The 24645-nt window shown below is 37.7% G+C and overlaps 1 protein-coding gene across 1 annotated transcript; it reads right to left on the reverse strand.

Annotated features, from left to right (window-relative positions):
• Window positions 1-132: 132 nt before the first annotated feature.
• On the reverse strand, window positions 133-22720 carry LOC133659724 (uncharacterized). Its single transcript, XM_062062358.1, has 7 exons — window positions 22567-22720; window positions 18758-18939; window positions 18578-18697; window positions 18453-18509; window positions 11730-11948; window positions 2233-2352; window positions 133-2149 (listed from the first exon to the last, which is right to left on the reverse strand). The coding sequence occupies exons 2-7, from the start codon at window positions 18932-18934 to the stop codon at window positions 2093-2095; spliced, it is 750 nt and encodes a 249-aa protein (XP_061918342.1). The 5' UTR covers window positions 18935-18939; window positions 22567-22720; the 3' UTR covers window positions 133-2092.
• Between the last annotated feature and the right edge of the window lie 1925 nt (window positions 22721-24645).

Genomic DNA, 24645 nt, shown 5'->3' on the forward strand with positions numbered 1-24645 from the left:
GTTCATAGCAACATTGAACAGATCAATAGTTCATTGCAACATTGAACAGATCAATAGTTCATAGCAACATTGATTTCAATGAGTGAGAATATTGATGACTGAATAGTGAGCGGTGCCACTTTGAAAGAAACATCCAAGGTAAGGCAACTTTATTTGTACAACAAGGCAGACTCAAAGTGCTTCACAGACAACAAAGTGAAATGAAAGAAAATTAAAATGCCGACAACAAAAATAAAAACAGTGCAGACATTAAAAGTGAAAAGATTCAAAGATTTAACTGAAAGCTGAGGTGAACATTTAGGTGTAGTTTTAAAAGTAGTCAAGAGTTGGGGAGAGTCTGAGATCTTCAGGAAGTTTATTTGTTGCATCGGGACTGAATGATGCTCTCCCTTGATTGGACTGGACTCTGGGAACTGATCCAGAAGATCTTAGTGATCTAGAGGGCTTTGATCCAGAAGATCTTAGTGATCTAGAGGGCTTTGATCCTGGAGGTCTTAGTGATCTAGAGGGCTTTGATCCAGAAGATCTTAGTGATCTAGAGGGCTTTGATCCAGGAGATCTTAGTGATCTAGAGGGCTTTGATCCAGGAGATCTTAGTGATCTAGAGGGCTTTGATCCAGAAGATCTTAGTGATCTAGAGGGCTTTGATCCAGAAGATCTTAGTGATCTAGAGGGCTTTGATCCAGAAGATCTTAGTGATCTAGAGGGCTTTGATCCAGAAGATCTTAGTGATCTAGAGGGCTTTGATCCAGAAGATCTTAGTGATCTAGAGGGCTTTGATCCAGAAGATCTTAGTGATCTAGAGGGCTTTGATCCAGAAGATCTTAGTGATCTAGAGGGCTTTGATCCAGAAGATCTTAGTGATCTAGAGGGCTTTGATCCAGAAGATCTTAGTGATCTAGAGGGCTTTGATCCAGAAGATCTTAGTGATCTAGAGGGCTTTGATCCAGAAGATCTTAGTGATCTAGAGGGCTTTGATCCAGAAGATCTTAGTGATCTAGAGGGCTTTGATCCAGAAGATCTTAGTGATCTAGAGGGCTTCTATAGTGGGAGCGTATCAGTGATGTACTTGACCATGTAGTGATTATTTATATGTGAGCAGGAGCATCCCAGAGGGAATATTGAAACACTTTCTCCTTCCATGACAACTTTTCTTACACTTTTCTTCTTATGTGTTTAATGTGACTTTAGGAAATGAAGGAAGTTGCTAGAAGCTGCTGAGTGACTACAAGGAAGAAGTAGCTAGATGTTGATGAAGGACCACAAGGAAGAAGTTGCTAGATGTTGATGAAGGACCACAAGGAAGAAGTTGCTAGATGTTGATGAAGGACCACAAGGAAGAAGTTGCTAGATGTTGATGAAGGACCACAAGGAAGAAGTTGCTAGATGTTGATGAAGGACCACAAGGAAGAAGTTGCTAGAAGTTGATGAAGGACCACAAGGAAGAAGTTGCTAGATGTTGATGAAGGACCACAAGGAAGAAGTTGCTAGAAGTTGATGAAGGACCACAAGGAAGAAGTTGCTAGATGTTGATGAAGGACCACAAGGAAGAAGTTGCTAGAAGTTGATGAAGGACCACAAGGAAGAAGTTGCTAGAAGTTGATGAAGGACCACAAGGAAGAAGTTGCTAGATGTTGATGAAGGACCACAAGGAAGAAGTTGCTAGAAGTTGATGAAGGTTATGTGTTTAATGTGACTTTAGGAAATGAAGGAAGTTGCTAGAAGCTGCTGAGTGACTACAAGGAAGAAGTTGCTAGATGTTGATGAAGGACCACAAGGAAGAAGTTGCTAGAAGCTGCTGAGTGACTGCAAGGAAGAAGTTGCTAGATGTTGATGAAGGACCACAAGGAAGAAGTTGCTAGAAGTTGATGAAGGACCACAAGGAAGAAGTTGCTAGAAGTTGATGAAGGACCACAAGGAAGAAGTTGCTAGAAGTTGATGAAGGACCACAAGGAAGAAGTTGCTAGAAGTTGATGAAGGTTATGTGTTTAATGTGACTTTAGGAAATGAAGGAAGTTGCTAGAAGCTGCTGAGTGACTACAAGGAAGAAGTTGCTAGATGTTGATGAAGGACCACAAGGAAGAAGATGTCCTCAGGCACAAGGATGGTCTTCCTCCAGAAGTGGGCTGTACTTCTCAGGATCCTGGCTCTGAGACAAAAGAAGGGCCATCAGGACATTTGAGTGACAGCTCACTGGCTAGCTCACTGGCTAGCTCACTGGCTAGCGCTCACTTTCATGGGCTGGTCGTTGCGCCTCAGAGCCTTGATGGACAACACGCAGGAGCTTATAGTCAGGCAGAGCTCCAGGGCAGCCAGCACTATCAGGACCCCGTTGATGCCTGTCACCAGCATCTGGTCAACGCCACATCATGCAAGTCAATAATAATAATAATAATGCATTGTTACTCATGATAATCATTGTTAATCATTGTTAATCATGATAATCATTGTTAATCATGACAATCATTGTTAATCATGATAATCATTGTTACTCATGATAATCATTGTTAATCATTGTTAATCATGATAATCATTGTTAATCATGACAATCATTGTTAATCATGACAATCATTGTTACTCATGATAATCATTGTTAATCATGATAATCATTGTTAATCATGATAATCATTGCTAATCATGACAATCATTGTTAATCATGACAATCATTGTTAATCATGATAATCATTGTTAATCATGGCAATCATTGTTAATCATGATAATCATTGTTAATCATGACAATCATTGTTAATCATGACAATCATTGTTAATCATGACAATCATTGTTAATCATTGTTAATCATTGTTAATCATGACAATCATTGTTAATCATGATAATCATTGTTAATCATGACAATCATTGTTAATCATTGTTAATCATTGTTAATCATGATAATCATTGTTAATCATGACAATCATTGTTAATCATGACAATCATTGTTAATCATGATAATCATTGTTAATCATGACAATCATTGTTAATCATTGTTAATCATTGTTAATCATGATAATCATTGTTAATCATGACAATCATTGTTAATCATTGTTAATCATTGTTAATCATGATAATCATTGTTAATCATGACAATCATTGTTAATCATGACAATCATTGTTAATCATTGTTAATCATTGTTAATCATGATAATCATTGTTAATCATGACAATCATTGTTAATCATGATAATCATTGTTAATCATTGTTAATCATTGTTAATCATGATAATCATTGTTAATCATGATAATCATTGTTAATCATGACAATCATTGTTAATCATGACAATCCTTGATGGTGTTTTCTTGGCTGACAAAGTAAATAGTTGTCATTAAACAAAGACTACATGTTGTGTTATTGTTTGTGCTATGGTGCCATCTCTTGGAGCAGTTCACTCAGTGCAGGTGCTGCAGTGTCCTTCCATTTAGTCTTTTAATCATCCACAACGTTTCTACGTCTTCATTCATCACTCCAAGCAACATTCCTAAGTTTTACTAAAACAATTCTTACTTACTAAAGCGTCACGTGTGTGAAGGAGTGTTTTCATGTATGTTTGTACATGCTATTGTTATGTAATCAAGTTAGCATTAGCTACTATGCTAACACCTTTACGAGTGTCTGTCAGTACTGTGGCATTCTTTTTGTATTGTTTCACTTTCACTTTCACTAATTCCTCAGTGAATTCACCAAGACGTCAGCGTGGAGTTATTGTATATAGTAATATATATTGTATCGCATATAGTAATGTATATAGTATTGTATATAGTAGTGTATATAGTAGTGTATATAGTATTGTATATAGTATTGTATATAGTAATATATATTGTATTGTATATAGTAATGTATATAGTATTGTATGTAGTATTGTATATGGTAATGTATATAGTATTGTATATAGGAGTGTATATAGTATTGCTGATTGGAGAGCTAGCTTGTGCAGCTAGCGGGTCCATGAGCATGACTTCTGTTTTGTTTGAGCAGCCGTTTTACTGCCGTGTTACAAATAGACACTATTTGGAAGCAATGAAGGTATGTCAATCAACATTTACATTGAAAATAAGTCATTTTACAACATAGATAATATATGGAAACTTCTTGGTCAAATATAGTGGCTGCAGCTTCTATACGCTAACTAGGTGAATGTAGTCATCAGTCCCGGGTGACAGCTAGTAACTAACTAGGTGAATGTAGTCATCAGTCCCGGGTGACAGCTAGTAACTAACTAGGTGAATGTAGTCATCAGTCCCGGGTGACAGCTAGTAACTAACTAGGTGAATGTAGTCATCAGTCCCGGGTGACAGCTAGTAACTAACTAGGTGAATAATAAAGATGTGATGTCGACATAATAAAGATGTGATGTCGACATAAGATGTGATGTCGACATAAGATGTGATGTCGACGTAATAAAGATGTGATGTAGACGTAATAAAGATGTGATGTCGACGTAATAAAGATGTGATGTAGACGTAATAAAGATGTGATGTCGACGTAATAAAGATGTGATGTAGACGTAATAAAGATGTGATGTCGACGTAATAAAGATGTGATGTCGACGTAATAAAGATGTGATGTCGACGTAATAAAGATGTGATGTAGACGTAATAAAGATGTGATGTCGACGTAATAAAGATGTGATGTAGACGTAATAAAGATGTGATGTAGACGTAATAAAGATGTGATGTCGACGTAACAAAGATGTGATGTCGACGTAATAAAGATGTGATGTAGACGTAATAAAGATGTGATGTCGACGTAATAAAGATGTGATGTCGACGTAATAAAGATGTGATGTCGACGTAACAAAGATGTGATGTAGACGTAATAAAGATGTGATGTCGACGTAATAAAGATGTGATGTCGACGTAATAAAGATGTGATGTCGACGTAATAAAGATGTGATGTCGACGTAATAAAGATGTGATGTAGACGTAATAAAGATGTGATGTAGACGTAATAAAGATGTGATGTCGACGTAATAAAGATGTGATGTAGACGTAATAAAGATGTGATGTAGACGTAATAAAGATGTGATGTAGACGTAATAAAGATGTGATGTAGACGTAATAAAGATGTGATGTAGACGTAATAAAGATGTGATGTCGACGTAACAAAGATGTGATGTCGACGTAATAAAGATGTGATGTCGACGTAATAAAGATGTCATGTCGACGTAATAAAGATGTGATGTCGACGTAACAAAGATGTGATGTCGACGTAACAAAGATGTGATGTCGACGTAATAAAGATGTGATGTCGACGTAACAAAGATGTGATGTAGACGTAATAAAGATGTCATTTCTAAAAAGGTGCGGTCATTACTTAGGGATGTATAAAGTTAGGATGTCCCTCATAATGTGTACAAAATAATAAATATGTGACTGCATATGACTAATTAGGAGTCTTTGTTTGTTTACTTACTACTAAAAGACAAGTTGTAAAGATAATAAAATAATAATAAAAATAAAGATGTGATGTAGACGTAATAAAGATGTGATGTAGACGTAATAAAGATGTGATGTAGACGTAATAAAGATGTGATGTCGACGTAATAAAGATGTGATGTCGACATAATAAAGATGTGATGTCGACGTAACAAAGATGTGATGTCGACGTAATAAAGATGTGATGTCGACGTAACAAAGATGTGATGTAGACGTAATAAAGATGTGATGTCGACGTAATAAAGATGTGATGTCGACGTAATAAAGATGTGATGTCGACGTAATAAAGATGTGATGTCGACGTAATAAAGATGTGATGTCGACGTAATAAAGATGTGATGTCGACGTAATAAAGATGTGATGTCGACGTAACAAAGATGTGACGTCGACGTAATAAATATGTGATGTCGACGTAACAAAGATGTGATGTCGACGTAACAAAGATGTGATGTCGACGTAATAAAGATGTGATGTCGACGTAATAAAGATGTGATGTCGACGTAATAAAGATGTGATGTCGACGTAATAAAGATGTGATGTCGACGTAATAAAGATGTGATGTCAACGTAACAAAGATGTGATGTCGACGTAATAAAGATGTGATGTCGACGTAATAAAGATGTGATGTCGACGTAACAAAGATGTGATGTCGACGTAACAAAGATGTGATGTCGACATAATAAAGATGTGATGTAGACGTAACAAGGATGTGATGTCGACGTAATAAAGATGTGATGCCGACGTAATAAAGATGTGATGTCGACGTAATAAAGATGTGATGTCGACATAATAAAGATGTGATGTCGACATAATAAAGATGTGATGTAGACGTAACAACGATGTGATGTCGACGTAATAAAGATGTGATGTCGACGTAATGAAGATGTGATGTCGACATAAAATGTGATGTCGACGTAATAAAGATGTGATGTCGACGTAATAAAGATGTGATGTCGACGTAATAAAGATGAGATGTCGACGTAATAAAGATGTGATGTAGACGTAACAAAGATGTGATGTCGACGTAATAAAGATGTGATGTAGACGTAACAAAGATGTGATGTCGACATAATAAAGATGTGATGTCGACGTAATAAAGATGTGATGTCGACGTAATAAAGATGTGATATAGACGTAACAAAGATGTGATGTCGACGTAATAAAGATGTGATGTCGACGTAATAAAGATGTGATGTCGACGTAATAAAGATGTGATGTCGACGTAATAAAGATGTGATGTCGACGTAATAAAGATGTGATGTCGACGTAACAAAGATGTGATGTAGACGTAATAAAGATGTGATGTAGACGTAATAAAGATGTGATGTCGACGTAATAAAGATGTGATGTCGACGTAACAAAGATGTGACGTCGACGTAATAAATATGTGATGTCGACGTAACAAAGATGTGATGTCGACGTAATAAAGATGTGATGTCGACGTAATAAAGATGTGATGTCGACGTAATAAAGATGTGATGTCGACGTAATAAAGATGTGATGTCGACGTAATAAAGATGTGATGTCGACGTAACAAAGATGTGACGTCGACGTAATAAATATGTGATGTCGACGTAACAAAGATGTGATGTCGACGTAACAAAGATGTGATGTCGACGTAATAAAGATGTGATGTCGACGTAATAAAGATGTGATGTCGACGTAATAAAGATGTGATGTCGACGTAATAAAGATGTGATGTCGACGTAATAAAGATGTGATGTCAACGTAACAAAGATGTGATGTCGACGTAATAAAGATGTGATGTCGACGTAATAAAGATGTGATGTCGACGTAACAAAGATGTGATGTCGACGTAACAAAGATGTGATGTAGACGTAACAAAGATGTGATGTCGACGTAATAAAGATGTGATGCCGACGTAATAAAGATGTGATGTCGACGTAATAAAGATGTGATGTCGACATAATAAAGATGTGATGTCGACATAATAAAGATGTGATGTAGACGTAACAACGATGTGATGTCGACGTAATAAAGATGTGATGTCGACGTAATGAAGATGTGATGTCGACATAAAATGTGATGTCGACGTAATAAAGATGTGATGTCGACGTAATAAAGATGTGATGTCGACGTAATAAAGATGAGATGTCGACGTAATAAAGATGTGATGTAGACGTAACAAAGATGTGATGTCGACGTAATAAAGATGTGATGTAGACGTAACAAAGATGTGATGTCGACATAATAAAGATGTGATGTCGACGTAATAAAGATGTGATGTCGACGTAATAAAGATGTGATATAGACGTAACAAAGATGTGATGTCGACGTAATAAAGATGTGATGTCGACGTAATAAAGATGTGATGTCGACGTAATAAAGATGTGATGTCGACGTAATAAAGATGTGATGTCGACGTAATAAAGATGTGATGTCGACGTAACAAAGATGTGATGTAGACGTAATAAAGATGTGATGTAGACGTAATAAAGATGTGATGTCGACGTAATAAAGATGTGATGTCGACGTAACAAAGATGTGACGTCGACGTAATAAATATGTGATGTCGACGTAACAAAGATGTGATGTCGACGTAATAAAGATGTGATGTCGACGTAATAAAGATGTGATGTCGACGTAATAAAGATGTGATGTCGACGTAATAAAGATGTGATGTCGACGTAATAAAGATGTGATGTCGACGTAATAAAGATGTGATGTCGACGTAATAAAGATGTGATGTCGACGTAACAAAGATGTGATGTCGACGTAATAAAGATGTGATGTCGACGTAATAAAGATGTGATGTCGACGTAACAAAGATGTGATGTCGACGTAACAAAGATGTGATGTCGACATAATAAAGATGTGATGTAGACGTAACAAAGATGTGATGTCGACGTAATAAAGATGTGATGTCGACGTAATAAAGATGTGATGTCGACATAATGAAGATGTGATGTAGACATAATAAAGATGTGATGTCGACATAATAAAGATGTGATGTAGACGTAACAAAGATGTGATGTCGACGTAATAAAGATGTGATGTCGACGTAATGAAGATGTGATGTCGACATAAAATGTGATGTCGACGTAATAAAGATGTGATGTCGACGTAATAAAGATGTGATGTCGACGTAATAAAGATGAGATGTCGACGTAATAAAGATGTGATGTAGACGTAACAAAGATGTGATGTCGACGTAATAAAGATGTGATGTAGACGTAACAAAGATGTGATGTCGACATAATAAAGATGTGATGTCGACGTAATAAAGATGTGATGTCGACATAATAAAGATGTGATGTCGACATAATAAAGATGTGATGTAGACGTAACAACGATGTGATGTCGACGTAATAAAGATGTGATGTCGACGTAATGAAGATGTGATGTCGACATAAAATGTGATGTCGACGTAATAAAGATGTGATGTCGACGTAATAAAGATGTGATGTCGACGTAATAAAGATGAGATGTCGACGTAATAAAGATGTGATGTAGACGTAACAAAGATGTGATGTCGACGTAATAAAGATGTGATGTAGACGTAACAAAGATGTGATGTCGACATAATAAAGATGTGATGTCGACGTAATAAAGATGTGATGTCGACGTAATAAAGATGTGATATAGACGTAACAAAGATGTGATGTCGACGTAATAAAGATGTGATGTCGACGTAATAAAGATGTGATGTCGACGTAATAAAGATGTGATGTCGACGTAATAAAGATGTGATGTCGACGTAATAAAGATGTGATGTCGACGTAACAAAGATGTGATGTAGACATAATAAAGATGTGATGTCGACGTAACAAAGATGTGATGTCGACGTAATAAAGATGTGATGTCGACGTAACAAAGATGTGATGTAGACGTAATAAAGATGTGATGTCGACGTAATAAAGATGTGATGTCGACGTAATAAAGATGTGATGTCGACGTAATAAAGATGTGATGTCGACGTAATAAAGATGTGATGTCGACGTAATAAAGATGTGATGTCGACGTAATAAAGATGTGATGTCGACGTAACAAAGATGTGACGTCGACGTAATAAATATGTGATGTCGACGTAACAAAGATGTGATGTCGACGTAACAAAGATGTGATGTCGACGTAATAAAGATGTGATGTCGACGTAATAAAGATGTGATGTCGACGTAATAAAGATGTGATGTCGACGTAATAAAGATGTGATGTCGACGTAATAAAGATGTGATGTCAACGTAACAAAGATGTGATGTCGACGTAATAAAGATGTGATGTCGACGTAATAAAGATGTGATGTCGACGTAACAAAGATGTGATGTCGACGTAACAAAGATGTGATGTCGACATAATAAAGATGTGATGTAGACGTAACAAAGATGTGATGTCGACGTAATAAAGATGTGATGCCGACGTAATAAAGATGTGATGTCGACGTAATAAAGATGTGATGTCGACATAATAAAGATGTGATGTCGACATAATAAAGATGTGATGTAGACGTAACAACGATGTGATGTCGACGTAATAAAGATGTGATGTCGACGTAATGAAGATGTGATGTCGACATAAAATGTGATGTCGACGTAATAAAGATGTGATGTCGACGTAATAAAGATGTGATGTCGACGTAATAAAGATGAGATGTCGACGTAATAAAGATGTGATGTAGACGTAACAAAGATGTGATGTCGACGTAATAAAGATGTGATGTAGACGTAACAAAGATGTGATGTCGACATAATAAAGATGTGATGTCGACGTAATAAAGATGTGATGTCGACGTAATAAAGATGTGATATAGACGTAACAAAGATGTGATGTCGACGTAATAAAGATGTGATGTCGACGTAATAAAGATGTGATGTCGACGTAATAAAGATGTGATGTCGACGTAATAAAGATGTGATGTCGACGTAATAAAGATGTGATGTCGACGTAACAAAGATGTGATGTAGACGTAATAAAGATGTGATGTAGACGTAATAAAGATGTGATGTCGACGTAATAAAGATGTGATGTCGACGTAACAAAGATGTGACGTCGACGTAATAAATATGTGATGTCGACGTAACAAAGATGTGATGTCGACGTAATAAAGATGTGATGTCGACGTAATAAAGATGTGATGTCGACGTAATAAAGATGTGATGTCGACGTAATAAAGATGTGATGTCGACGTAATAAAGATGTGATGTCGACGTAATAAAGATGTGATGTCGACGTAATAAAGATGTGATGTCGACGTAACAAAGATGTGATGTCGACGTAATAAAGATGTGATGTCGACGTAATAAAGATGTGATGTCGACGTAACAAAGATGTGATGTCGACGTAACAAAGATGTGATGTCGACATAATAAAGATGTGATGTAGACGTAACAAAGATGTGATGTCGACGTAATAAAGATGTGATGTCGACGTAATAAAGATGTGATGTCGACATAATAAAGATGTGATGTAGACATAATAAAGATGTGATGTCGACATAATAAAGATGTGATGTAGACGTAACAAAGATGTGATGTCGACGTAATAAAGATGTGATGTCGACGTAATGAAGATGTGATGTCGACATAAAATGTGATGTCGACGTAATAAAGATGTGATGTCGACGTAATAAAGATGTGATGTCGACGTAATAAAGATGAGATGTCGACGTAATAAAGATGTGATGTAGACGTAACAAAGATGTGATGTCGACGTAATAAAGATGTGATGTAGACGTAACAAAGATGTGATGTCGACATAATAAAGATGTGATGTCGACGTAATAAAGATGTGATGTCGACGTAATAAAGATGTGATATAGACGTAACAAAGATGTGATGTCGACGTAATAAAGATGTGATGTCGACGTAATAAAGATGTGATGTCGACGTAATAAAGATGTGATGTCGACGTAATAAAGATGTGATGTCGACGTAATAAAGATGTGATGTCGACGTAATAAAGATGTGATGTCGACGTAACAAAGATGTGATGTAGACGTAACAAAGATGTGATGTCGACGTAATAAAGATGTGATGTCGACATAAGATGTGATGTCGACGTAATAAAGATGTGATGTCGACATAATAAAGATGTGATGTCGACATAATAAAGATGTGATGTCGACGTAATAAAGATGTGATGTAGACGTAATAAAGATGTGATGTCGACGTAATAAAGATGTGATGTCGACATAAGATGTGATATCGACGTAATAAAGATGTGATGTCGACATAACAAAGATGTGATGTAGACATAACAAAGATGTGATGTCGACATAATAAAGATGTGATGTCGACGTGATAAAGATGTGATGTCGACATAATAAATGCAGCCTCACTCACCGCAAACAAATATTTTCCCTGCATGCATCGCTCCTTCATGCGCTCCTCACTGGCACTCATGGTGGGTTCGGGTGTGGGTCTTCTCCCCCAGTAATAATCATGTCGGTCTTGCCCACACATGTACCACAAGTTGATGTGTGTCAAGTTGAGGATGTACAGTACGATGGCAGTGATGGCGAAGGCCACGCCCACCATGTTCAGTATCACATTGACAGTCACCTGCCAATCAAATGACAAATGATTACTATCAAGAACAACACACTTCTAAAAAGGTGCGGTCATTACTTAGGGATGTATAAAGTTAGGATGTCCCTCATAATGTGTACAAAATAATAAATATGTGACTGCATATGACTAATTAGGAGTCTTTGTTTGTTTACTTACTACTAAAAGACAAGTTGAAGGACTAAATGACAATAATAAACATATGTTTCATGTACACTAACATTTGTTGTTACAATAAAGACAATAATGACATTTTTGTGGTGCCCTTTATTTAGAAAAGTATGGAAATACATGTTGGTAGTGGTAGCAAAAGATTGGTATGGGGACAGCAGCAGCGTGTGGTGTGTGTTGTACAAAGATTGGTATGGGGACAAGAGCAGTGTGTGGTGTGTGTTGTACAAAGATTGGTATGGGGACAGCAGCAGCGTGTGGTGTGTGTTCTACAAGGATTGGTATGGGGACAAGAGCAGTGTGTGGTGTGTGTTGTACAAAGATTGGTATGGGGACAGCAGCAGCATGTGGTGTGTGTTCTACAAGGATTGGTATGGGGACAGCAGCAGCGTGTGGTGTGTGTTATCTGCCATTTATAGTCCAGTGCAGCTAATTACGGAAACATCTTCTTTCCTTCTAAAATGTAGTGGGCGTGGCTTATTTACCCATGTGCTCTACAGTCTGGAAAAGACTTCACTTAAAGAAGATATGTTGAACGCAATCAAGCTCAGTAAGTTGAGAGGTTGAATGTTAGACGATTGGACCGCGGGGTAGACGGTGGAATCGGAGCCCTCAGAATTGAATCATCAAATCTTGGATTATTTGAAGAAAGCCCTACTGAGAAAAATACTTTGGATCTGTCACCATCCCCTCAGATTGCAGCTGTCCTATGTAAGTCTGAGAGCATAAAATGATGTCTTCTGAGACTCTGAACCAGGGGTCACCAACCTTTTTGAAAGCAAGAGCTACTTCTTGGGTAGTGATTAATGCGAAGGGCTACCAGTTTGATACACACTTCAATAAATTGCCAGAAATAGCCAATTTGCTCAATTTACCTTTACTCTATGTTATTATTAATAATTAATGATATTTACACTTAATTGAATGGTTTAAAAGAGGAGAAAACATGAAAAAAATGACAATTAAATTTTCAAACATAGTTTATCTTCAATTTCGACTCTTTAAAATTCAAAATTCAACCGAAAAATAGAAGAGAAAAACTTAAAAAAATAATTTATGGAACATCATTAGTAATTTTTCCTGATCAAGATTCATTTTAGAATTTTGATGACATGTTTTAAATAGGTTAAAATCCAATCTACACTTTGTTAGATTATATAACAAATTGGACCAAGCTATATTTCTAACAAAGACAAATCATTATTTCTTCTAGATTTTCCAGAACAACATTTTTAAAATAAATTCAAAAGACTTTGGAATAAGATTTAAATTTGATTCTACAGATTTTCTAGATTTGCCAGAATAATTTTTTTGAATTTTAATCATAATAAGTTTGAAGAAATATTTCACAAATATTCTCCGTCGAAAAAACAGAAGCTAAAATGAAGAATTAAATTAAAATGTATTAATTATTCTTTACAATAAATAAAAAAAAATGTACTTGAACATTGATTTCAATTGTCAGGAAAGAAGAGGAAGGAATTTAAAAGGTAAAAAGGTATATGTGTTTAAAAATCCTAAAATCCTTTTTAAGGTTGTATTTTTTCTCTAAAATTGTCTTTCTGAAAGTTATAAGAAGTAAAGTAAAAAAATTAATGCATTTATTTAAGCAAGTGAAGACCAAGTCTTTAAAATATTTTCTTGGATTTTCAAATTCTATTTGAGTTTTGTCTCTCTTAGAATTAAAAATGTTGGGCAAAGCGAGACCAGCTTGCTAGTAAATAAATACAATTTAAAAAATAGAGGCAGCTCACTGGTAAGTGCTGCTATTTGAGCTATTTTTAGAACAGGCCGGCGGGCTACTCATCTGGTCCTTACGGGCTACCTGGTGCCCGCGGGCACCGCGTTGGTGACCCCTGCTCTGAACAGTGCAGTTGCGATGCTTTCAATGCCTCGAGAAGAGAATGAGGTGACGAGTGAAGATTTTGGAAGGGATTAGTAAGAAAAAGCAAAGTGTGACTGCATGATGTACAGTGATGGCTGCATACAGCAGACGATGTTCACAGCATAAACAATATGGAAAGGTCTCACGGGAGTACAATCTTTAGCCGTGTAAACACAGCTGTGGGAAAATCAGCTTGGCTTGGATTACCAATCAGTTCAAAAAAGGTAAATATTTGATGGCGTTATCGAGATGGGGACAAGTCTACGAGGAGTAGTGGCATGTTTAGAAAATAAGATGTATTCATGAAATACACTAGAACATTAGATATTACAATCATTTGCTAACACAAAAGCTACAATGTAGAAGCTTAGCATTCGTCGACCTACATTGGATGGCATATAGCATCAAAATGTGTTAGATTGTCAATTCCGCTAATTTTGTCAACACTTTGAACCCTGCGGCTTATGGAACGTTGCGGCTAATTTATGGATATTTGCCATAATGTTTTGTGTTCACAATGTTTAATCAAACCCAAGCAGAGGACTGAAAGGGTGTGTTATTGTTTGTGCTGTGGCACAAATGCATCTTAGATTGGAATTTAAAACCTTGCTGTTTGTTTTTAAAGCTTTACATGGACTGGCACCTCAGTATATCTCGGATAGGGATGATACTCGAAACCGGTTTTCCCGGTTGTTTGATAAGAAAAGAACCGAGTCCTCGGACTCGAATCCCTTTTTGAGAACCGGTACCCGTTATCGAGACCACTATAGTAAAGGAAAAGAGTCGATTCTTTATTCGAATCCCGTCCCGACCAGAAATGCTCCGTGGGACATCACAATAAATGACGTCACGTAGCTCAGTCATTAGGCGCAGATAGCGAAAGCAGGAAAACAATGGACGGGAAAAAGCGCTCCAAGGTGTAATAAAGTTCAAAACAAAAGCTATAATCCATCGAATAACTTTACTGAGAGATTTTAGCAGAGTAAAACACATGACCAACACTTTTACGACCAACCGGAAACATAGCAACCAGGCTAGCAACGCACCTCCTTTACGGCAGCTGTCGCAACGTTCTTAAAACAACGCAGCACATACATATATATACAACATATCTCCCTTTTTGAACTTTTGTTTTTCTTTCCTTGTAAACAAAACAAAATCACACTGTAGATGTGTTGTCTGTCTAATTATAAATAATGCAGACGAGGCGTGTTGGCTGAGTTCTTGACGTTTACTTTCACAGCGTGGCAACATGCAACACTTTTCGGGACTACCGCGCATGCTCGTAACTCCCGTTGCATGATGGGTAGTGTAGTTGTTATATTCTCTCGCTCATAACATTTTTCCCCCTATAAAGAAATAATGTTAACTCAATAAAGTGTATTTCTTTTTTTAGCTTTAACTTTTCATTTATTAGCATTGTAACCACATTTGCAAACAACTTTTCTCTTCATAGAATTTTCTTTCAATAAAGAAATAACGTGCAAACATGTCAAAGCATCATAACAAACAGTTATGTTCCAATAGCAGCAGAAGTGCACTTTTTGGAGAGCTGTATTATTTTCAGTTTTGTGCCCAAGGGACTGATTTTATTTAACACTATATTATTATTTATACACCTATAGTGATCACAGAGACAGCTTGTTTTTGTGTTACTGTATATGTTTCTCTGAAAAATCCCACTTAATATACTTTGGGTAACAACAGTCAATATTTATTTATGTTATTTTATTTTTTTAGGTGGGTAACAGTCAATATTTATTTATTTATTAGATTTTATTTTTTTATTATATAATAAAAGTGAGCTTTTGTTAAACCAAATATTGTGTTTTTTTCCATATACAACAACCTATCTGGACTCCATAAGAGAATCGATAAGGAATCGGTTCGATAAGAGGATTCGATAATAGGCTCGAACTCGATAATTCCTTATCAAACATCATCCCTAATCTCAGACCTCATCCAAATGTACACTCCTGCGCGCTCTGAGGTCCGAGAGCCAGCTCCAGCTCGTGGTGCCCAGGACGAGACTTAAAACCAGGGGAGACAGGGCCCTCTCTGTGGTCAGCCCTAAGCTCTGGAACACTCTGCCCCTCCATGTTCAAACTGCTCCCACAGTGGACTGTTTTAAGTCTCGTCTTAAGACACACTTTTATTCTCTGGCTTTTAACACTACGTGAGTTGTGTGCTCTTCTGTGTTTTTAAAATGTTAAATTCTATTTACTGTTTTAATTGGTTTTACCCTTTAAAATCGTTTTTAATCATATTTATATTGTTTTTTATATTGGCTTTATATGTATTTATTTTTGGTTTTTATGCAGTCATTGGTGGAGCTAAGGATAATATTTGAATATTGTTTTTAATATTGTTGTGCAGCACTTTGGAAACATTTTGTTGTTTAAATGTGCTATATAAATAAAGTGGATTGGATTGGATGGTGCCATCTTTTAGAGGAGTTTGCTTACTGCAGATTCTACGAGTTGAAAATGTACTTCCTGTTTTTCCTTAAACCGGAAGTAAAACCGTCCATAGTGTTTCTGCTTGAAAGGATTCATCATTCATCTTTCCAAGCAACGTTTGTAAGTTTTACAATATAACTAAAACAATTCTTACTTACTAAAGTGTCCCATGTGTGATGTCTGTAGGAGTGTTTTCATGCATATTTCTACATGCTGTCATAATGTAATGAAGCTAGTGTCATTAGCTTTCGCTAATATGCTAACACATCTACCAGTGTCTGTGTTAGTATTATTAACTTTCAATGGCATTCTTTTTGTATTGTTTCACTTTCACAAATTCCTCAGTAAATTCACCAAGACGTCACCGTGGAGTTATTGAGTCTGTTTAGCTGATTGGAGAGCTAGCTTGCGCAGCGAGTGGGTCCATAACTTCGGTTTTGTTTCATCAGTTGTTTTACTGCCGTGTTAGAGACACTGTTTGGACACAATTAAAGGCCTACTGAAATGAATTTTTTTCATTTAAACGGGGATAGCAGATCCATTCTATGTGTCATACTTGATCATTTCGCGATATTGCCATATTTTTGCTGAAAGGATTTAATAGACAAAATCGACGATAAAGTTCGCAACTTTTGCTCGCTGATACAAAAAAGCCTTGCCTGTAGCGGAAGTAGCGTGACGTCACAGGAGCTAGTATTCCTCACAATTCCCCGTTGTTTACAATGGAGCGAGAGAGATTCGGACAGAGAAAGTGATGATTACCCCATTAATTTGAGCGAGGATGAAAGATTCGTGGATGAGGAACGTTACAGTGAAGGACTTATCTTTTTTCGCTCTGACCGTAACTTAGGTACAAGCTGGCTCATTGGATTCCACACTCTCTCCTTTTTCTATTGTAGATCACAGATTTGTATTTTAAACCACCTGGGATACTATATCCTCTTGAAAATGAGAGTCGAGAACGCGAAATGGACATTCAGTGCCTTTTATCTCCACGACAATACATCGGCGAAATGCTTAAGCTACGAGCTAACGTGATAGCATCGTGCTTTAACTGCATATAGAAACAAAAGAAATAAACCCCTGACTGGAAGGATAGATAGAAAATCAACAATACTATTAAACCGTGGACATGTAAATACACGGTTAATGCTTTCCAGGCTGGCGAAGGTTAACAATGCTGTGCTAACGACGCCATTGAAGCTAACTTAGCAACCGGACTGCACAGAGCTATGCTAAAAACATTAGCTCTCCACCTACGCCAGCCAGCCCTCATTTGCTCATCAACACCCGTGCTCACCTGCGTTCCAGCGATCGGCAGAAGGACGAAGGACTTCACCCGATGCGTTTGGCGGCCCGGAGACGTAGGAAGTCAAGGTGAGGTCGGCGGCTAGCGCGGCTTGCGCTCCAACAAAGTCCTCCTGGTTGTGTTGCTGTAGTCCGCTGCTAATACACTGATCCCACCTACAACTGTCTTCTTTGCAGCCTTCATTGTTCATTAAACAAATTGCAAAAGATGTCCAGAATACTGTGGAATTATGAAATGAAAACAGAGCTTTTTGTATAGGATTCTACGGGGTACCATAACTTCCGTTACTCGGACTTCGTCACGCGCATACGTCATCATACCGCGATGTTTCAGCCGGATATTTCCCGGGAAGTTTTAAATGTCACTTTATAAGTTAACCCGGCCGTATTGGCATGTGTTGCAATGTTAAGATTTCATCATTGATATATAAACTATCAGACTGCGTGGTCGCTAGTAGTGGCTTTCAGTAGGCCTTTAAGGTGTAAATAAACCTTTAGAAAATGTTTTGTGTAAGTAACTCATTCAACAATGTTAATAACTGCGACTTATGGATATGGAAAAATATGTTTTTCTTCTAAAATGTAGTGGGTGTGGCTTATATCCAGGTATAGTGTGGAAAATGCAGTAATAAAGACTTTCTGATTGTGGTATTACAACGTGAGGAGGCCACTCACCAGACATGGACTCGGGTACTTCTCGGACAAAATGCAGACGATGCCAAATAATATGAACTAGAAGAGAAGAAGATGATTTGATAGGTAAATCATGTTGCAGCTGGAATACAAAACAAGGGGCTTACCAATCCTCCCAGCCACTCAGGGAATGCAGTGTCATTCATCTGCCACCAGGAGGCAGGTCCTGTGCACAGGAGGATGGTGCCCAGGCCGATGTTGAGCAAGCCCACCATTATATGAAGCGCCTAGGCAGGGGGACACTTGGATTGGCATCACGCTCACATTGTTGACCATTGAAGTCTCACCCCGAGTGTAGACTGGGACGTCCCCATGGCCGCCCTGAGGTGCTGGGACACTGAGCAGCAGAAGGGGCTGTAGCACAGCCCGCACAGGATCTGGCACAGTGGAGGCAAACGACTCTTGGAGTTGGAGGTCAGCGTCATGACGGTGACCCCATCACTTCGCGTCATGGTCAAAGACATCCTGCCTGTTCCGGGGAGGGAAAGCAAAACATTGACTCCTGCATCAAAGTGCTTCATAGGGATAATATTCCAATACTTAGCAACCCATTGTTGATCCAAAAGTAAGTTGTCATTATAAGTCCATTTTTTTGAATAGATGACTGGGACTGAGGTTTTCTTAATGGTCGTCGCTTGGATCCATTCCGAGGGCAGTAGATATCAGTATCCGACTGATATTAGCGTTATGATGAGAATGACATTTGTTAGTTCTCCTCTATGTTTATTGTCACTAAGATCTAGTTTCTTGTAGTGTTGTTACATTCCAGTACTACATATAAACTTGAAATGCATAATTGGAGACAAACAGGCCTTGGGGGGGGGGGAAAGAGGAAATGATTTGAATGACAGCCAATAGCAGTTTTTGTTGAGTTATTTTGCACAATGACTACTGTATGGTTTGCCAACAATCGTATGTAATAAAAGGGAATCATTTTATTAGGTTGATATTGTTCAATTGTCTTACATTGTTGGTTTATAGAAAAACATTGTTTGTTTTCCTTAAAGGCCTACTGAAAGCCACTACTAGCGACCACGCAGTCTGATAGTTTATATATCAATGATGAAATCTTAACATTGCAACACATGCCAATACGGCCGGGTTAACTTATAAAGTGACTTTTTAAAATTCCTGGGAAATATCCGGCTGAAACGTCGCGGTATGATGACGTATGCGCGTGACGAAGTCCGAGTAACGGAAGTTATGGTACCCCGTAGAATCCTATACAAAAAGCTCTGTTTTCATTTCATAATTCCACAGTATTCTGGACATCGTTTGCAATTTTTTTAATGAACAATGAAGGCTGCAAAGAAGACAGTTGTAGGTGGGATCGGTGTATTAGCAGCGGACTACAGCAACACAACCAGGAGGACTTTGTTGGAGCGCTAGCCACGCTAGTCGCGCTAGCCGCCGACTTCACCTTGACTTCCTACGTCTCCAGGCCGCCAAACGCATCGGGTGAAGTCCTTCGTCCTTCTGCCGATCGCTGGAACGCAGGTGAGCACGAGTGTTGATGAGCAGATGAGGGCTGGCTGGCATAGGTGGAGAGCTAATGTTTTTAGCATAGCTCTGTGCAGTCCGGTTGCTAAGTTAGCTTCAATGGCGTCGTTAGCACAGCATTGTTAACCTTCGCCAGCCTGGAAAGCATTAACCGTGTATTTACATGTCCACGGTTTAATAGTATTGTTGATTTTCTATCTATACTTCCAGTCAGGGGTTTATTTATTTTGTTTCTATATGCAGTTAAAGCAAGATGCTATCACGTTAGCTCGTAGCTAAAGCATTTCGCCGATGTATTGTCGTGGAGATAAAAGGCACTGAATGTCCATTTCGCGTTCTCGACTCTCATTTTCAAGAGGATATAGTATCCCAGGTGGTTTAAAATACAAATCTGTGATCTACAATAGAAAAAGGAGAGTGTGGAATCCAATGAGCCAGCTTGTACCTAAGTTACGGTCAGAGCGAACAAAGATACGTCCATCACTGCCTCTCAAGTCCTTCACTGTAACGTTCCTCATCTACAAATCTTTCATCCTCGCTCAAATTAATGGGGTAATCATCACTTTCTCGGTCCGAATCTCTCTCGCTCCATTGTAAACAACGGGGAGTTGTGAGGAATACTAGCTCCTGTGACGTCACGCTACTTCCGCTACAGGCAAGGCTTTTTTTTAATCAGCGAGCAAAAGTTGCGAACTTTATCGTCGATTTTCTCTACTAAATCCTTTCAGCAAAAATATGGCAATATCGCGAAATGATCAAGTATGACACATAGAATGGATCTGCTATTCCCGTTTAAATAAATAAAAATCATTTCAGTAGGCCTTTAAACCCCAAAATTGTATTCAGATTTTAATGACCAGTAAATTGAAGGAAAATGACCAAATCAAGGCTATGTAGTTATATCACACTAATAACAAAAGAGAATAAGGAAATCCAGTTATTATTTTGTATGATGATGCATATATTCCTAAATCATTGAATACATTTGTTGGTACAAATGTTTTGGATAAAAAAAATTTTTTTTTTATTCTAACTAGTATGAAAAAATTAAAAAGCAAATTATACAGTATATTTAGTTATATTACAATGTACATAAAAAAGAGAAAAGGGGTATCATTTTGGATGCTGTTTTTATACACACACACACACACACACACACACACACAATATATATCATTTTAAGTACATTCTAATCTAAAATTTTAAAACTGTATTTTGCTATGTATTTTAGTACCTGGTTATTTAACTTTTAATGTGCAATTATTTGATTTGATACATTATTTGAGCAGTGTTTTATTTTCCTGTATTTCAAACACAGTGGTACTGTGTTTGAAATATAGGACAACAAACATTACACAAACTATGTGTAATGTTACAGAGGCTAAAGATAATAAATACTGTGAAGAGTGCATATATACATATTTAAGAGTTACTTATTTTTATTCATAGTCATATTTGAAACAGCTAGTGTTTTTCCATTTGTACTCTTTCTATTTTGTCATCTTATGTCCGCAAATACACTGTGTGTGTTACCTTGAAGCTTTGGAATGTAGGAGTTGGAGTACACCCTTATATGTTATCTACAGGAGAACAATAAAACTGTAATCCTACCCTGACAGGTGGGGCCTTTTTGTGTGTGTAAGGAGTGTGCTATTGAGTTATTGAGGGTTAGATCAACTCGGGCAGCCGATACGAATGTGTTGATTGAGTTGACCTCCCAAAGCTTTGGAATAAACTAGAAAATATATATATTCTGTCCTGGTGATCCTTCTTAATCAGTTTATATGTCATCCAAAAGAATTTGGGATTGACCAGCAACTTAGATTCCCTTGGAGGAAGAACTGGTCGTGACGCAACAATTCACTTGTTAAATAAAACCTCTGGCTGGTTTTAATGACTATGTAGGCCTACTAGGCTACTGCATTTAATGTTGGGGATTATTGTGCTACTTGTAGAGCCAAGGTTTTTCTCAGGTGGTACTTGGGTGTAAAAAGTTTGAGAACCATGCACTGGAACTTTTCAACAGATCATAAAATTGTCTACCTAAAAGCAGTAATTAGACTACAGAACTGAGAAATAAAATACACATCACAATATAAATCCTGTTAAAAACACTACATAGCCTACATACATTAACTATACTACAGACAGAATTGTCATTGTTAAAATATGAATTTTCTATGTTTGTTTATTTATTTATTGTGCTTAAATTAAACACATTAAATATTGAACATGTGCAAGTAATAAGTATATAACAAAATGTGCTGCACTGCCACCTCTGGCCATTCACGGTACTGCTTTTATTTTGAAGAGAGACGACTTCCTTAAACGTTTCAAATGCTTCTTTCCAAGATTATTTGTTCGACAACAACACATTTAATCATCATATAAACACATTTAATCATCATATAAACACATTTAATCGTCATATAAGTAAACAGACGACAGCAACTGATCAAAAATGTGGCGTCGTTGTTGACATTTCTTCCAAAGTCGTCGACGTCATTAATGGCGGCTGAGAGCAATAAAACCTCACCTAACTTACCTTTTAGGATGACCTGGAACAATACAACCTAACATCAAAGTACAAACTCACCTTTTACGATGACTTTCTGCAGATTGAAATCGGTGTAAATGAGAAGAATTCAAGCAGAAATGAAGTTTGGTGCGTTTCGAGGAAAAGAGGAAGGAAGACTTTGGACTTCCTGTCCGATCCTCCTCTTTTATGACGTCATCAAACCGCCTTTCTGCTGGTTAGAAACCTTCATTTCAAAACAAACATGTGGACCATAACAATCAAAACAAGTACAATACATGTTGGTGTTCCACGCTTATGTCTTTTAAAAATATTTTTCAAGTTGAAAAATGTTCTCTTTCATTATTTGGGTGAGGATGAGTCACCTTCAAAGCCTCTAAAACAACTTCACACCTTCATATTATGTACAATATTTACTGGATTGTCAGCACATTGCCAGCAAGCCCCGCCACCCGAGAGGGACAAGCGGTAGCAATGGATGGATTTCCGTTTCCACAGCAGCACACTTGACTTCCGACTTGTGGCAACAACGGTGTGTCCTACTCCCAGAAACAAACACGTGTGTTTTCTAATCACGCCAGACTCGGTAACAAACAACGAAGACGACCATTTTTTGGACAAATGAGGTTTCACAACCGCATCTTTTTGAAGCTGAATATACTGAGGATGAACAACTGCTTCTAGAAGCCAGCACGAAGGAAGAGTGAGACGTTGGAGCAGACGGACGCCGGGAGAGTGAGTTGAAAATGACTCCAAACTGCAAAATGTGGAATTTGAAGCTGTGCTGTTTCAACATGAATGGAGTGCTTACCCAAATAAACCGGAAAAACATACCACGCACAACTGTCCATCACGTGAGTCATGTCGCATATGCATGTACAGTAGATGGCAGTATTGTCCTGTTTAAGAGTGTCACAACATTGCTGTTTACGGCAGACAAACTGCTTTACGGTAGACCAAAAAGCTGACTGTTGTTGTGGTGTGTTGTTAGCGTGTTCATGAAAGTGCCGAACAATAAACTCACATAAGGAAGCAAGAACTGGCCCTCCATCATTCGACTAGTCACACCTCATACTGATATTGACAGCACATCCTGCGTGGATCGTCACAAACAAGAACTTGATACTGATATTGATGGTGATATTGACAGCACATCCTGCGTGTATCGTGACAAACAAGAACTTGATACTGATATTGATGGTGATATTGACAGCGCGTCCTGCGTGTATCGTGACAAACAAGAACTTGATGGTGATATTGACAGCACATCCTGCGTGTATCGTGACAAACAAGAACTTGATACTGATATTGATGGTGATATTGACAGCGCGTCCTGCGTGGATCGTGACAAACAAGAACTTGATACTGATATTGATGGTGATATTGACAGCACATCCTGCGTGTATCGTGACAAACAAGAACTTGATGGTGATATTGACCGCACATCCTGCGTGGATCGTGACAAACAAGAACTTGATACTGATATTGATGGTGATATTGACAGCACATCCTGCGTGTATCGTGACAAACAACAACTTGATACTGATATTGATGGTGATATTGACAGCACATCCTGCGTGTATCGTGACAAACAAGAACTTGATACTGATATTGATGGTGATATTGACAGCGCATCCTGCGTGTATCGTGACAAACAAGAACTTGATGGTGATATTGACAGCACATCCTGCGTGTATGGTGACGAACAAGAACTTGATACTGATATCGATGGTGATATTGACAGCACAAACAGCATAGTCTAGCTAGCTGTGTACAAAGAAAACATGCTTGACAGATACTGTAATGTGATTAGTGTTGTATCTCAGTGTTGTGTTACTAACTCAAACACCTTCCGTGTGGACGTAGAAGCTATTTTATCACTTTCCGTAGTTAGCTTTTACAGCTAATACCGCTACTACGCTAGAAAAAGAGGTCCTCAGTGTTTGCTCTTACAGTAACAATGTTGGTTATTATGCAGCTTACAGAAGGTAAATGAAGTATTGCTGACTGTTTTTCGTTGCATTTCGAAGTGATTTAGTGGTAGAATTGATTGCTAACATTAGCTGCATTGCTAGCCATTGAGAACCAGACAATTTTTACAAGTTTTAAAAACTTTTGTCTTTTTGATTGTGAAGGATA

The sequence above is a fragment of the Entelurus aequoreus genome, linkage group LG11 (assembly GCF_033978785.1).
Source record: "Entelurus aequoreus isolate RoL-2023_Sb linkage group LG11, RoL_Eaeq_v1.1, whole genome shotgun sequence".
Lineage (NCBI taxonomy): Eukaryota > Metazoa > Chordata > Actinopteri > Syngnathiformes > Syngnathidae > Entelurus > Entelurus aequoreus.